Here is a 17,541-nt window from a genome sequence, read left to right on the forward strand (position 1 = left end):
CAGATGGTGACTGTAGCCATGGAATTAAAGACGCTTGCTCCATGGAAAAAGCTATGACACCAAGATAGCATATTAAAACCAGAGACATTACTTTGCCAACAAAGGTCTGTCTAGTCAAAGCTATGGTTTTTCCAGCAGTCATGTGGATGTAAGAGTTGGACCTTAAAGAAAGCTGAGTGCTGAAGAATTGGTGCTTTTGAACTGTGGTGTTGGAGAAGACTCTTGAGAGTCCCTTGGACTGCAAGGAGATCCAACCAGTCCATTCTGAAGGAGATCAGCCCTGGGATTTCTTTGGAAGGAATGATGCTAAAGTTGAAACTCCATTACTTTGGCCACCTGATGCCAAGAACTAACTGATTTGAAAAGACCCTGATGCTAGGAAAGATTGATGGCAGGAGGAGAAGGGGACGACAGAGGATGAATGTTTGGATGGCATCACTGACTTGATGGATATGAATTTGTGCAAGCTCTTGGAGTTGGTGATGGACAGGGAAGCCAGTGTGCTGCACTCCATGGTGTCACAAAGAGTTGGACATGCCTGAGCAACTGAACTGAGATGAGACTGAGAATTGTAGTTAATAAAACACTACCATATCTGTCTTTGAAATCACCTAATGACATTTTTGGACAATCCCGCAGATACCTTCTTGGTTTTTGCTATAATGTTATCTCCTTAGTGAGGCCTGCCTGACTTACCTGCCACCCTATTTAAAATTGAAGCCTGCCTTTCTCCCCTCCACCCAACTCTGTTATCTTACCCTGCCCTATTTTTAGGTCTTCTTATTTTTCCATATAGCACTCGCTACTTTCTAACACGGTGTCACATTTACTCATTTAATATATTGTTGTTCAGTCACTAAGTCACGTCCAGCTTTTTGTGGACTGCAGCATGCCAGGCTCCTCTGTTCTTCACTATATCTTGGAGTTTGCACTGAACACTCATGGACTGATACTTTCTAACTGTGGTGTTGGAGAAGACTCTTGAGAGTCCCTTGTACTGCAAGGAGACCAAACCAGTCAATCCTAAAGGACATCAACACTGAATATTTATGGAAGGATTGATGCTGAAGCTGAAGCTCCAACACTTTGGCCACCTGATGTTAAAAGCAGACTCATTGGAAAAGACACTGATGCTGGGAAAGACTGAAGACAGCAGGAGGATGAGGCAGCAGAGGATAGATGATTAGACAGCAAGTCCGTGATCCATGAAGGGGGCATTTATTATATCTCATGTTAACTGTCTATCGTCTCCACTACAATGTAGGCTTCAGTAAAGCAGGGATCTTTACTCTGTTCACTGTTATATCCCAAGATCTAGCTTAGTCTGGTACATAGTATGCATTCTATAATCCTTGTTGAGTACTGTATGTTAAATGAATTCCCTGCTTTATTTTCTACTGCTGGTGAATGAACCTAAGCATCTTCCACTTTCCAAAACAACTGGGAGTATACAACCTGGCACCTGCCTACCCCCACTCCAGACTGGAAATGAGAAAACTCTGCTTCCTCATCTGCACTACAACTGACAGCAGAATTCAACTGGATAGGTGCTTATAATTGCTTGGGACCCTGGGATTCAAGGTAAAGACATAAAATCCCCAGTATGGTTTATGTCCAAGAGCATTCAGAGGACTCATTAGTTTTTAGATGAAAATATGTGAACAGTTTTCAGATTTCTTAGTGCAACAATTCATAATTTCAACCCAAGGTCAGTATAGGGAACATTGCTTTGGTAATAGCCACACTGCCTCATGGTGTTTTATAGCAAAAGTTCAGAGTTAAAGATTTTTTTCAGGAGAGACAGATTTTTCAAATGTATAAAGTATAAGGTCAGCAAACATTTACAGAGTATATTGTTTATGCCAAGCATTGTTAGATATTAAGAAAAACAAAAAATTAAGTCATAGTTGCTGGATTTAGGAAGCTTCAAGTAAGGGTTGAGGGGACAGACTTGAGTATTTAAACAAACAATCATGACAACATGGACCAATCACATTATGGGAGCCAGGAAAGACCTCACAGAGGAAGAGACATGGGAGTTGTAATTCAGAATTTTCCTTCAGTCCCTAAAAGTGATTTTTCCCACTTGCCTCAGCAGTTGTCCCCCTCCTTCATAAGTATAACTTTATATTCATTATTTTAGTGATAAATATTACAACCTGAATAATACTAAAACTCACTATAAAAAACAGAAAATGCAGATAACTTCAAAGAAAAAAAATACACATCTGTAATCTTACCACACTTATCTAGTTAGTCTTTTTATTACCTATAGGCTGACCCCGGATACAATTTTGTTCCAGCAAGATGCCTTCCCTTCTCATTTACTGAGCTTGTGTTTTGTGCCAGAGATTCTAGAGAGTTTGGTAACACAAAACCTGGATCTAGACCTATTTTTCTGATTCAAAAATCCTCATAAAGCCTAAACCCAAAAGACAATGACAATCTATTAACATCATTCTCCCCCAGGCCTCAAGAAAGGAAAAGCAGCCCTTGACATCCAGAAGCTGGCCTGGCACTCACAGTTGGGCCATGGTGCTCTTCTGGCAAACAGAAACAATCTCACAGAACATCAGCTTCAGACAAAGCCACTCTATAATCATGGTGGGTCAATACACACAGGACCACTCTAATCACACCTGAATGTGAGCACAACCAGAACACTGTCCAACTCACAATACACCATGTGTCCCTCTCTCCTGGCTGATAGAAGTGACTGCTGCTTCTTTATCAGTTACAGTCTTAGCTTGACTCTGCTCTGCTTTCCTTCTGGAAAAGATTTATTGAGATCCTCAACCACAGAATACACCTACTTGCTGATAACATCCAATTCAGAGAAAAGCTCCTTCTCTTTAAACTTGAACCAAAATCATAAAATATAGGCCCAAATAATCATAATGATTGCTTTCATAATTTTCCAATCATGCTGTTGTTGTTTCATCGCTCATTCATGTCTGAGTGTCTGACTCTTTGTAACCCCATGGACTGCAGCATGCTAGGTTTCCCTCGCCTTCACTCTCTCTCGGAGTTTGCTCAAACTCATGCCTATTGAGTCAGTGATGCCATCCAACCATCTCATCCTCTGTTGCCCCTTCTCCTCCTGCCTTCAGTATTTCCCAGCATCAGGGTCTTTTCCAATGAGTCAGCTCTTCACATCAGGTGGCCAAAGTATTGGAGCTTCCTTCAGCTTCAACATCAGTCCTTCTAATGAACACTCAGGACTGATTTCCATTAGGATGGACTGGTTGGATCTCCTTGCAGTCCAAGGGACTCTCAAGAGTCTTCTCCAACACCACAGATTGAAAGTATCAACTCTTCTGTGCTCAGCTTTCTTTATGGTCCAACTGTCACATCCATATATGACTACTGGAAAAAAACATAGCTTTGACTATACAGACTTCTGTCAGTGAAGTGATATCTCTGCTTTTTAATATGCTGTCTAGGTTTTCATAGTTTTTTCCCTAAGGAGCAAGTATCTTTTAATTTCATGGCTGCAGTCACTATCCGCAGTGATTTTGGAGACCAATAAAATAAAGTCTGTCAGTGCTTCCATTTTTCCCCCATCTATTTGCCACGAAGTGATGGGACTGTATGCCATGATCTTAGCTTTCTGAATGTTGAGTTTTAAGACAGCTTTTTCACTCTCCTCTCTCACCTTCAGGAAGAGGCTCTTTAATTCCTCTTTGCTATCTGCCATTTGGGTGGTGTCACCTGCATATCTTCCTTCTCCTATTCTGGAATGAGTACTAAATCCAATTTGTTCAATTCTAGGTGAGCTCCTGATGGTCTCTCTCTACAAGACAATGAAAGTCTTACAAGGCAGTGAAAGTCTATAAATACTGTCTGAAAGAGAGAGAGAGAGACAGAGAGAGAAATAGAGACAAAGAGAGAATCCATCTTTCCCTTGAACTTGCTTTCCACTTCAGTGGCCTTTCTCTCCTTTCTTTTAATATTAGACTTTTTCAAAGCCTCAACTTTATTTTTATTTCTTTATTTCAGGCAAGTCTTTATTGGGGCCCCTGCTGCAGCATTAGGGAGCAAGAACAATCAATAGTTTCCCTTGTCAAAGCCTCAAATTAAAAAATGTTTCACATTTACTTCTCAACTCACAACAGTTGCTTCCCTTTACTACTACTACTACTACTACTAAGTCACTTCAGTCATGTCTGACTCTGTGCGACCCCATAGACGGCAGCCCACCAGGCTCCCCCATCCCTGTGATTCTCCAGGCAAGAACACTGGAGTGGGTTGCCATTTCCTTCTCCAATACATGAAAGTGAAAAGTGAAAGTGAAGACGCTCAGTCATGTCCGACTCTTCCCAACCCCATGGACTGCAGCCCACCAGGCTCCTCCATCCATGGGATTTTCCAGGCAAGAGTAGTAGAGTGGGGTGCCATTGCCTTCTCCAATTCTCTTGACTGTTGGATTCCAAAGCTTAGGCAAGAGCTTTTCAAGCAACCAAGTGCCTTGTGTGGTCTGGCCACTCTCGAAACCATCCTCGCATTAAATTGCCAATGACCTGTTGATTGAAAATTTCTAAAGCTTCTTTCTTGTTCTCCTCTCCATTCTTTTGGAAGCCTCTGTCCCTTTTGAATGCCTCTCCCATGTTGAAATATTTTCCCTAGGACTCCCATTTCTGAAGCTTGATCCTTCTCCAGAATTCTTTCTTTCTCCCACCCCTGCAATCCCTAACATTCCACACTAGCCTCTTCCTCCCTTCTCTGGGGGACTCTCAGGATGAGTACATTGCCTCCTCAGCATCCATATGCTGGTGGCTCTCCAGCCTACCTCTCTACTCAGCAGGCTGCTGGAGAGCCCTGTCGGAGGGAAAGCAGCTTCTCAGAGCTAATACGTTGAAGTCCAATTTCATATTACTTTAACTGTTCGTTCATTCAATAACATTTATTGGGTGCACACTATCCAATGGACATTGTGGAAGGCTTTAGAGATTCAGTAGGCTTCCCTTGTGGCTCAGCTGGGAAAGAATCCACCTGCAATGCAGGAGACATGGGTTCGATCCCTGGGTTGGGAAGATCCCCTGGAGAAGGGAAAGGCTATCCACTCCAGTATTCTGGCCTGGAGAATTCCATGTACTGTACAGTCCATGGGGTCACAAAGAATCAGACATGACTGAACAACTTTCACTTTCACTTTTTAGAGATTTAGTAATAAAGAGCCCAGTTACTACTCTCAAGGAACTTATAGCTAACAACAGACAAGGCATGTATGCTAATGTTCTTATTACAGTATTAAATATCACTTATCAAATGAATGAATGCATGCTAAAGTAACAGACTTCTTTGATAGGCAATGTAATGTGAGGGCTAATATCATGGACTATTAGCCAAACTGCCTGGACTCTAATGTCAGCTCGATCAGTTTCTAACTGTGAGATCTTAACCAAGTTATTCTCACTGTACCTTTTTTTCCTCATCTGTCAAGTGCAGATAATAACAGTTCCTTCTTTAGAGGGTTGCAGTATAAACAAGTCCATATTTGTGGTGTGCTTAGCGTGCATTATGGCACACAGCAATGCTGGCAGGTTTTCCATTTGTATTATTACTGGGCTTTGAGAGTTATGTCACCATGCATAAGAGTTGCCAAGACCAGCTCAAGGAGGAGCATAAAAGGGATCTAAGATTTTTTTTTTTTTTTCAGGAGAAGGTAATACCTAAGCAGGATCTGAAACCCTGAGCTAGACAAAGAAGACAAAAAGATGAAAAAGGGTCGTTCAGACAAAGAAAACAAAGCGTATAGAGTGCCAATAACATGGGTGATTGAGAGACAGGCATTCCAGGAATTTTAAAGAGAAATGAAAGGATAACAACAAATGAAGCAGAGGAGGAAAACTAAGGCCAGGTTGTCAAGAATTCTTATACAGCAGCAGTGATTTTCCTCTGATGATAAACTATTGCCTCCCATTGAGATATTGAAGGGCTCGAAGCAGAGTAATGATAGAATCCTATTTCCATATTAGCAGCTCTGTACAGAGTACAGAGACAGTGGGAGAAGGGAAAGTAGGGAGGAGGCTAGTACACAATTCCCCAAGGAGGGGATAGCCCCTGATCCCCCTGATCTAACGGGAAGCAGGAGAGAGGGGGAATCTTCTAACATATTGTCAGTATGTTTTCTGAGTCTTTCACTTTTTAAAAAAAATATGCTTGTAAAAGTGAAAGTGTTAGTCACTTAGTCGTGTGCAACTCTTTGTGACTCCATGGACTATAGTCCACCAGGCTCTTCTGTCCATGGAATTCTCCAGGAAAGAATTCCAGACAAGAGTGGCCTGCCATGCCCTTCTCCAGAGGATCTTCCCAGCCCAGGGATTGAACCTGCGTCTTCCACATTTTAGGCAGATTCTTTACTGCCTGAGTCACCAGGTGCAAACTATTATATATAGGATGGCTAAACAATATGGTCCTTCTGTACAGCACAGGAAAATATATTCAATATTCTGGGATAAACCATAGTGGAAAAGAATATAAGAAAAACCATATATATTATATGTGTGTAACTGAATCACTTTGCCGTATAGCAGAAATTAACACAACATGGTAAATCAACTCTACTTCAATAAAAAGTAGTTAATATGCTTAGCCAGTAATCATCTTGTAATAATAGCTATACTCAAGCTCCACAAAGCAAAATTTGCTTTGTTTAAATTCCTTAATTTAAGTGAAATAAAAAAAACTACCAAGTATGTTGGGATTGAAAGATACTGTCCTGTGGTATACAGAGACTGTCATTTTACCCTCTTTAATACTTGGCTATTCCCCACCAATCCATAGGAAATTATTACGTGTTAAATTTATGTTATTTTATTTGAGGATATAATTAATGTTTTAATCAGAAGTAGATAGGACCAAAATAAATATATATTTTATAGCACCAATTATTTCCTTTATTATTCCTGACAGCAAGAAGCCATCATTCTTGTTAGTATTCTTTCCACCTTATCTTGGATGGACTGATATGAGTTCAGTTGATTAGGTGCTGTTGCAAAGCTCAATGTTTTCCTCTGGTCCTGGGCTGAAAGGCATTTTTAAATAATATACCCATCTACCATTGTGTAAATTATGGTCAGGCATAACACTACTATGTAAGGCACTTTCTTCCTCACTGGTTGAGAATTTTTTCCCACTGATTTTTCTTGTTTTTTTTTTTTCTTTTCATTTCAAATCAATCAAATCCCAACAATTTATGTACAACAGAAGAGGCTCAAAAGTCCAAGGCTTAAAATAAATCAGATTTTAGGCAATGATAAATGTTAATAAAAGTAGACATATCTTCTCCTGACTCTATGCAATTTTCTGGACAGAAAACTGCATAGAATCAGGAGAAGATACATATATATGGTGTTCTATATTTTCAGTAATCTGAACACTTTTATAGTCTGAAAAAAGATTTACAGTGTGATAGATTTCTTCAGCCTACTACAAAGGCTATCACACTTTTCTATTCTCAAAGGTCACAGAATACAAATCTGTTCAAACAAACTAAGAATACTGATAATATATCTGCAGCTAGAATTAGAGTGGGGTTTTCTAATTTGAGTTATTATATAAACAATCAGAAGTTTTCCAGTAATAGTTATCAAGTATCACATTACTTAGATGAAGCTATATTAGTGATATATATATTACTACAAATAATAAACAGCACTATCTTAAGTCTTTCAAAAACCCACATAATTTTCCTCATTTCTCTCTTAAACCCATTAGAATCTCTTCAGCAGAGAGATAATTAGTAGAAATTTCCTTTAAATTCACTACTGTAATTAAGCTAACAAGTTTCCCCCAAATATCACTCTGTAAACAAAAATTGACAATATGTCCATGACGATGGTGAAATTGGGATGATATATACAAAGACTGGCTTCAAATATATTAATTGTCAGGATGCTTAAATCAAGGAATATATGTATGGCTGAGGAAAAACTTGTATTCAGCCTATCAACATTTTTGGAAAGGCTCATATGCTAAGCACTGTGCCAGTTTCTGGGACAGCAAAGAGCACTAAGGCATGGCTCCTATACTCGAGAAGCTCAGTCTCTTAAGGATGATATCCATCACTTTTCATAAGAAAGTTCTATGTTAAATAGTAAATACAACAATGAAGACACAAGCAAAGTTGGATAGAAGCTCGAGAGGTAGTGGGAATAAACTTGTGTGGGGGCACAGACCTTGGTATTTACCTTTCCATTGCGTGCACATGCATGCATTTACATATGTGCATCTATAAGACTTTGGTATAAGACTTTTGTGAGAGTCTGGATGTGTATGAGGCAGTCACAAAGCTTAATGTGACTACTTAACGTACACCTAATGTACCTAAAATGATGCTGCATCTGAAATTAATAGTGCACATGGTTGAAACAAGTATATGGATGCTATACAATGCTCATATATAACATAATCAAATATTAAAAGCAATAAACATTTTTGACAAAGTTAATAAAAAATTTAAGTAGTAAATTAAGCAGGTATGTTTCTGTAAAATTCTAAAATAACTAAGATTCATATTTCCAAGATAACTAAACATAATTCATTAAGAAAAAAAAGTACGAGAAGAAGATAAATTTCCTGTTGGTTTATTGTGCTCACACTTAGTATCTTCAGAAGTCTACAGATCTTTATTAGTAAGTAGCAACAAGATAATTATTAGATATATTAAGGGGTCAATGGAGAAGGAAATGGCAACCTACTCCAGTGTTCTTGCCTTGAGAATCCCAGGGACAGGGGAGCCTGGTGGGCTGCTGTCTATGGGGTCGCACAGAGTTGGACACAACTGAAGCGACTTAGCAGTAAGGGGTCAGTAACTCCATTTTCAAAGCATATGATCAAGTAACAGTCATGAAATGCTTACTCAGTAAATAGGACCTACCATGAACAATTCTGACACAACCAATATGAAGTAGTCAAAGATGATTCTTACCTCCTTGTTCACACAATTGCTGGGCTAAAGCATCTTTGAAGATAATCTGGCCCCTGTGTGTTGCTGTAGCCCTGGAAATGAATAGGAAAAGGTTAACACAATCTTGTAATAAGTTTGATGATAACAATGTATTTTTAAACTTTTTGAAACCTTATTTTGAAATGTTACATGGACATGATCTTTTAAAAAATGAGTGCATCTAAACAGAGGTGAAAATGAATAAGAGAGTCAAGGCTTAAACCAAGGCACCTGGGTTGAGAATTATCTTCTGGTTGGTTTTACTTTGTAAAGATGTTCTAACATTTGTGGTTTATTCTGAAAACTGCAGATGTGAGCAAATCTTGGGTAGGAAAAAAAGAATAAAAAGGATGTTTATTAAAATTATTCTTCAGGAGACCTTGATATAAAATGTTTTGTAGTACAATAATGATATTAGCATTGGAGGAAGATGCCCATAATGTACTCCTTTCCGATATCAACAGTTATCATAACACAGAGATTTGAGACCAAGAAATACATTTTTAAGGTTTTTTTTTTTTTTTTAAGAGGCCTATTCTGCACTTTCATAATACAAAGTCTATCATAATAAAATACACCTTTTCCCCTACTGGGTCTAATTTACCATTTGAAGAAGATGTGAATCTTTTACCTCCTCTAATCAGATCATATGGATTCATGAAAAAAAAAAATCCTTGTAGCAGATTTGTTATTCAATAGCTATAAAAGGAACTGTCTTATTAGAGGAAGAATTATTTATGCTTTATATTTGAAGTGTTTTTTCTTAAACAAGATTTTTTTTCTCTTGGTACACAATGTATTATCTAAACAAATTTAAAACAGGAAATTATGCCTCTTCATAAGAAATTTGATTTCAGAAAATAATCGAAAATAATCTATACAAAATCTTTTTAATAACTAAAATGCATTAACATTAGATATCAACGTTAGTTCTAACCAAAACCAGCCTAGGACAAAAACAATTTGATTCAGCCATCATTTACTGAAGATGGATTATGTACAAGGCACTGGACTAGGTCACAAAACACAGTATTTGGCCTCTGCATTTCCCCTCCATATGTGCATCCCTCAATTGACATCTTGCCCTTTGTCCAGCCTGTTAGGACTCATGGTTCCCAACATCCCCATTCTGGTCTCCAGGTGGATGCATGTTCCTCCTCCATGCTGCAGACCTTACTGATTTCTGTCCCGCATTGGACTGTTACTATCGCTAGTGTCAGTCCCCCAGGACCCGAGTCTCTGGAAGTAATCTGATAAACTAAGCCATGCTGAAGTGTTAATGGGTGATACTACTCCAAGCTAACACATTTCATCTGTGACACTGAAAATATTATACTTTAACACACACAAACAATGACACAGTAGTGGGAGTTTTTAATAGTGGGACAGAGATATAACTGGAGAGAAAAATCACTGGGCAGTCTTCAACTCCCATTCTATGTGATATTTATAAGGGTAATCAGCCCTTACTACTGCATATTAATCATTATTGAAACCACAAATAAATAGATACTACCATTCTCCCTATATAGTCACATGTATTTATATGGTTTTCATTGCTTTTAGCAAGCTGAAAATGAGACGGACTAAATTAAGGACCAATCCAAGCCATAAACAAGACCCACAGACCCATAAATTAATTACAAGCTTTATTTCCAGAGAGAACGTGGAAACTTAATTTACTAAACAAATTTCAATCTAGTCAAGAGCTTCCAAGTTTACAGATACTTCCAATAGCAAAACAGCAATTATAAATGTAGATTTTTAATTTGACATTTACTTTGGAAGGGATATATTTTCTGAAATCACTAACAACCAAGAAAAGTCCTGCAATATACAGTATTTAAACAATCATTCGTTTTAGTTCTCTTTGGATTATAAGTATATAATATTCTTATGGTAATATTTCTCATTGGTCCACACACTTAGTTATCATTGTGCCAGTGTATGCACCTCTGAACAGGAAGGAGCCGAAGTATTCAAATAAAATTCATGTCACAGAGGTTCTGCGTTTTCGCTGGAAATCAGAGATATTGATATATACATTGGTCACTGCACAGAGCCCTGTAAATAGTCCAGACAACTTCCTCTACTTCTCAATTTCTTCAGATTTAGAATTTCATTCATGCTCTTACTTTTGCTACTGCAGTTCAATGAATGAATTTCTAAGAACTATAGGACAATTAAGGAGAAGGCAATGGCACCCCACTCCAGCACTCTTGCCTGGAAAATCCCATGGATGGAGGAGCCTGGTGGGCTGTAGTCCATGGGGTTGCTAAGAGTCAGACATGACTGAGCGACTTCCCTTTTACTTTTCACTTTCTTGCATTGGAGAGGGAGATGGCAACCCACTCCAGTGTTCTTGCCTGGAGAATCCCGAGGACGGGGGAGCCTGGTGGGCTTCAGTCTCTGGGGTTGCAGAGTCGGACATGACTGAAGCAACTTAGCAACTTAGCATAGAACAACTAAAACTGAATAAATTTTTATCTAGTCAAAATTTCTTCAGCAGTGTTACTCATTTTTCAAACAAATATTACACAATTCCTATATATGAACAGGGGAGCCCCAGCTTTTGAAGTTGTTGGGTTCCTTCTCTTCAGCTAGCATGCCCCCTGGGGCCTAGTCTCCAAAAGTTCCTGGTATTCTTCCCTGGAATACTTGGGGATTTGAAGTAGAAAAGTTTGAAAACCATTGATCTAGTCTGATTCTTTATAAGAAACAGACGCCCAGGGTGCACCTGCTGAAGGTCATGTGGCCTGATAATGGCAGATAGAACCTAATTTCAGGTCTTGATTCCAAGCCTTGGATTCTTCTCACTGCATCAGTAGTTTTCAAAATGTGCTCTATAGTGTGCCCAGGGGTCTCCAAGGGAGTCCAAGGGATGGGCTGCAGGAAATGCTTCAGGCACCATTAATTCATCTACAGCATTTAGTTCAAATATATGTTCTAAGTATTTACTGCTGTTTGAAGAAAGGGTTCAGCAGTTTCAAACTGGATTGACGAGCAAACTATGTGCTCAATGTCATTATCAGAAGTCTTCTGCTTGGGAGAAATAAAAGTAGTAATAATAATAATGTGACTGATATAGGTACGTATAAGGCTTAAAGCTCAATATTCAGAAAACTAAGATCATGGCATCTGGTCCCATCACTTCATGGCAAATAGATGGGGAAACAGTGGAAACAGTGTCAGACTTTATTTTTGGGGGCTCCAAAATCACTGCAGATGGTGACTGCAGCCATGAAATTAAAAGACACTCCTTGGAAGAAAAGTTATGACCAACCTAGATAGAATATTCAAAAGCGGAAACATTACTTTGCCAACAAAGGTCTATCTAGTCAAGGCTATGGTTTTTCCAGTGGTCATGTATGGATGTGAGAGTTGGACTGAGAAGAAAGCTGAGTGCCGAAGAATTGATGCTTTTGAACTGTGGTGTTGGAGAAGACTCTTGAGAGTCCCTTGGACTGCAAGAAGATCCAACCAGTTCATCCTAAAGGAGATCAGCCCTGGGATTTCTTTGGAAGGAATGATGCTAAAGCTAAAACTCCAGTACCTTGCCACCTCATGCAAAGAGTTGACTCATTGGAAAAGACTCTGATGCTGGGAGGGATTGGGGACAGGAGGAGAAGGGGACGACAGAGGATGAGATGGCTGGATGGTATCACCAACTCGATGGACATGGGTTTGAGTAAACTCCGGGAGTTAGTGACGGACAGGGAGGCCTGGCGTGCTGCGATTCATGGGGTCACGAGTTGGACACAACTGAGCGACTGAACTGAACTGAAGGCATACATATACATATATCATGCATATATATATGTAAGGGCTCTATATCTGTTGTAAGGGTTCTATGTAAATTAAGTCAATTAATATCAACAACAGTGCTAATAGGTAGGTACTATTACCCTCATTTTCCTGGGACACAGAACTATTGTTTCAGCTGCTTAATGTCTTGTAACTGGTACTAGGTCAGTAGTCAAACTCGGGCAGTCTGAATGTCAAGATCTCATTTTATGTTGTTCAGTCATTCAGTTTTGTCCAATTCTTTGCGACCCTATGGATGAAGCACACCAGGCCTCCCTGTCTTTCACCGACTCCCAGAGTTTGCTCAACTCATGTCTATCAAGTCAGTGATGCCATCCAAAAATCTCATCCTCTGTTGTCCCCTTCTCCTCCTGCCTTCAATCTTTCCCAGCATCAGGGTCTTTTCTAGTAAGTTCTTTGCATCATGTGACCAAAATATTGGAACTTCAGCTTTAATATCAGTCCTTTTAATGAATATTCAGGACCAATTTCTTTCAGGGTGAACCAGTTTGATCTCCTTGCAGTCCAAGGGACTCTTAAGAGTCTTCTCCAACACCACAGTTCAAAAGCATCGATTCTTCGGCACTCAGCTTTCTTTATGGTCCAACTCTCACATCCATACATGACTACTGGAAAAACCATAGCTGTGTCTATACAGACCTGGTTGGCAAAGTAATATCTCTGCTTTTTAAAACACTGTAGATGGTGACTGCAGCCATGAAGTTAAAAGATGCTTACTCCTTGGAAGAAAAGCTATGACAAACCTAGACAGCATATTAAAATGCAGAGACATTACTGTTTTCAACAAAAGTCCATCTAGTCAAAGCTATGGTTTTTCCAGTAGTCATGGATGGATGTGAGAGTTGGACCATAAAGAAAGCTGAGTGCCAAAGAATTGATGCTTTTGAACTGTGGTGTTGGAGAAGACTCTTGAGAGTCCCTTGGACTGCAAGGAGATCAAACCGGTCCATTCTAAAGGAAATCAATCCTGAATATTCATTGGAAGGACTGATGTTGAAACTGAAGTTCCAATACTTTGGCCACCTGATGCCAAGAACTGACTCACTGGAAAAGACCCTGATGCTGGGAAAGATTGAAGGCAGGAGGAGAAGGGGATGACAGAGGATAAGGTTGTTGCATGGCATCACTGACTTGATGGACATGAGTTTGAGCAAGCTCCAGGAGTTGGTGATGGACAGGGAAGCCTGACGTGCTGTGGTTGATAGGGTCTCAAAGAGTCGGACGTGACTGAGTGACTGAACTGACTGACTAGGTTTGTCATTAGCTTTTCTTCCAAGGAGCAAGGATTTTTTAATTTCATGGCTGCAGTCACTATTGCAGTGATTTTTGAGCCCAAGAAAATAATGTATCTCACTTTATAACTATTACATTAAATTGTCATTGATTGATTCAAAGATTTGAAGGTAGTTCTCCATCTTTTTTTTTTTTGGAGGAGACTCTGCTTTCTGGGCCTAATCTTTAAATCCATGCCTCCTAGAGACTGTGGTCTCTATTCCAACTTTTCAGTCCATTTCTCTTGATCACTTCTCTCACAGTGTTGAGTCCTTTGGCTTCTATTCAGCTCACTACAGTTCCCTTTGAGCTCTGCCCCATTTCCTCCATCAGCCCCCAGATCCCTTGCATCTCTCTTATTTCCTACCAAATACAAATATGCCGGATGCCAAGCTTATTTACACTATAGTCCAAGTCCTAGGATACAAGGACACAAATATATGTGTTGACAGATAGATAATCATCATGTACATCACTTCCTATACAAATCTTTAAATCCCTCAGATCACATTTTAAAAATATGCATCCTACAATAGGTGCCTGGTTAGGTGATTTTAAGGGTCTGCTACTTAGCACCTTATTTTGGTGGGGAAGAAAAAGCAGAAGCCCAGATAACCACCAAGAACCCAAGTTCCATTGCTTTTACACATGAATAGCCCCAGGCTGTGACTTTCCTCAATAAGGGCAAGCTTACTTTGAACACATTCAGAGTTAATGTAGTAATTCATGTGGTTTACTACACAAGCACAATACTTATTTCAAATATTTTATGGAATATATTTATATAAAATACATTTAAATATATACATATATAGTCAAAATATAAATGTATAAACATAAATAAATACATCTAAATATAAATATAAAAGTATATTTATATATTCCAAAATTGCTAAAATCACAGTAACGCAAAGTTAAAAGACCCTAGAGGTTATGTCCTTCAATTTTTAACCCATGATATATTTGTCTTTCTACAAGACCTTCTAGCACTAACACCCAAAAAAGATGTCCTTTTCATTATAGGGGACTGGAATGCAAAAGTAGGAAGTCAGGAAATACCTGGAGTAACAGGCAAATTTGGCCTTGGAGTACAGAATGAAGCAGGGCAAAGCCTAATAGAGTTTTGCCAAGAGAACGCACTGGTCATAGCAAATACAAACAGCACAAGAGAAGACTCTACAAATGGACATCACTGAAACAGACATACAAATGAACAATACCAAAATCAGACTGATTATATTCTTTGCAGTCAAACATAGAGAAGCTCTATATAGTCAGCAAAAACAAGACTGTGGCTCAGATCATGAACTTCCTTATTACCAAATTCAGATTTAATTTGAAGAAAGTAGGGAAAACCACTAGACCATTCAGGTATGACCTAAATCAAATCCCTTACGATTATAAAGTGGAAGTGACAAGTAGATTCAAGGGATTAGATCTAATAGAGTGCCTGAAGAACTATGGACAGAGGTTTGTGACATTGTACAGGAGATAGGGATCAAGACAATCCCCAAGAAGAAGAAATGCAAAAAGGCAGAATGGTTGTCTTCGGAGGCTTTACAAATAGCTATGAAAAGAAGAGAAGTGAAGGGCAAAGGAGAAAAGGAAAGACATACCCATTTGAATGCAGAGTTCCAAAGAATAGTAAGGAGAGCTAAGAAAGCCTTCCTCAGTGATGAATGCAAAGAAATAGAGGAAAACAACAGAATGAGAAAGACTAGAGATCTCAAGAAAATTAGAGATACCAAGGGAACATTTCTTGCAAAGATGCGCTCAATAAAGGACAGAAATGGTATGAACCTAACAGAAGCAGAAGATATTACAAAGAGGTGGCAAGAATACACAGAACTATACAAAAAAGATCTTCACGACCCAGATAATCACAATGGTGTGATCACTCACCTAAGGCCAGACATCTGGAATGCAAAATCAAGTGGGCCTTAGGAAGCATCACTGTGAACAAAGTTAGTGGAGGTGATGGAATTCCAGTTGAGTTATTTCAAATCCTAAAAGACGATGCTGTGAATGTGCTGCACTCAATATGCCAGCAAATTTGGAAAGCTCAGCAGTGGCCACAGGACTGGAAAAGGTCAGTTTTCATTCCAATCCCAAAGAAAGGCAATGGCAAAGAATGCTCAACTACTGCACAATTGCACTCAATCTCACATGCTAGTAAAGTAATGCTCAAAATTCTCCAAGCCAGGCTTCAATAGTACATGAACTATGAAATTCCAGATGTTCAAGCTGGATTTAGAAAAGGCAGAGGAACCAGAGATCAAATTGCCAACATCTGCTGGATCATCGAAAAATCAAGAGAGTTCCAGAAAAGTATCTACTTCTGCTTTATTGACTATGCCAAAGACTATGACTATGTGGATCACAACACACTGTGGAAAATTCTGAAAGAGATGGGAATACCAGACCACCTGACCTGCCTCTTGAGAAACCTATATGTAGATCAGGAAGCAACAGTTAGAACTGGGCATGGAACAACAGACTGGTTCCAAATAGGAAAAGGAGTACGTCAAGGCTGTATATTGTCACCCTGCTTATTTAAATTACATGCAGAGTACCTCATGAGAAATGCTTGGCTGGATGAAGCCCAAACTGGAATCAAGATTGCTGGGAGAAATATCAATAACCTCAGATACGCAGATGACACCACCCTTATGGCAGAAAGCGAAGAAGAACTGGAGAACCTCTTGATGAAAGTGAAAGAGGAGAGTGAAAAAGTTGGCTTAAAACTCAATATTCAGAAGACTAAGATCAGGGCATCTGTTCCCATCACTTCATGGCAAATAGATGGGGAAACAACGGAAACAGTGAGAGGCTTTATTTTTCTGGGCTTCAAAATCACTGCAGATGCTGACTGAAGCCATGAGATTAAAAGATGCTTGCTCCTTGGGAAAAAAGGGAAAGAGGGAGGAGAAGGTGACGACAGAGGATGAGATGGTTGGATGGCATCACTGACTCAATGGACATGAGTTTCAGTAAACTCTGGGAGTTGGTGATGGACAGGGAGGCCTGGCATGCTTCAGGTCCATGGGATCACAAACAGTTGGACACAAATGAGCGACTGAACTGAACTGATGATAATATATAGCTATGGTATATGGTGACAGGCATTTATTTTCAGAATTATATTTTGCAATTTATAGCTCTCTTTTGGGAGGAAGTCTATCAAAGTTGTGTTGCTAATAACTATGTTGGTACTACTTGCAACTTAATTTTCAATAATTAGCAGTAATTTTTCAGAAGAGTTCAGAAAATATCCTCATTGTTCAGTGTTCTGGGGAGTAGACCAATTTCTTGAATAAGCTTCTAATTAGTACTTATCTTCTTGGGAGATGCGTAGGTTTCTAGAGCAAGTTTGCCAACAAGAATCTCTGTTAAATAAGTAATTTTAAAATTAGAGGGACTGTTACGATCTATCATTTGAAAAGCTCCATAGATTCTACCAGATGAAGAAAGTTCATATTCAGAGCTTGAAACAG

The 17,541-nt window shown here is 39.2% G+C and overlaps 1 protein-coding gene across 1 annotated transcript in view; it reads right to left on the minus strand.

Annotated features, from left to right (window-relative positions):
• Positions 1-17,541, minus strand: part of LOC104990283 (reelin) — a 531,703-nt gene that overhangs the window by 285,379 nt on the left and 228,783 nt on the right. The window contains exon 4 of the mRNA XM_010842284.1: positions 8,933-9,003. Within this exon, the coding sequence (XP_010840586.1) occupies positions 8,933-9,003 (71 nt within the window). The remainder of the gene's footprint in view (positions 1-8,932; positions 9,004-17,541) is intronic.

Source organism: Bison bison, unplaced genomic scaffold, assembly GCF_000754665.1.
Source record: "Bison bison bison isolate TAMUID 2011002044 unplaced genomic scaffold, Bison_UMD1.0 scf7180017864175, whole genome shotgun sequence".
Taxonomy (NCBI): Eukaryota; Metazoa; Chordata; class Mammalia; order Artiodactyla; family Bovidae; genus Bison; species Bison bison.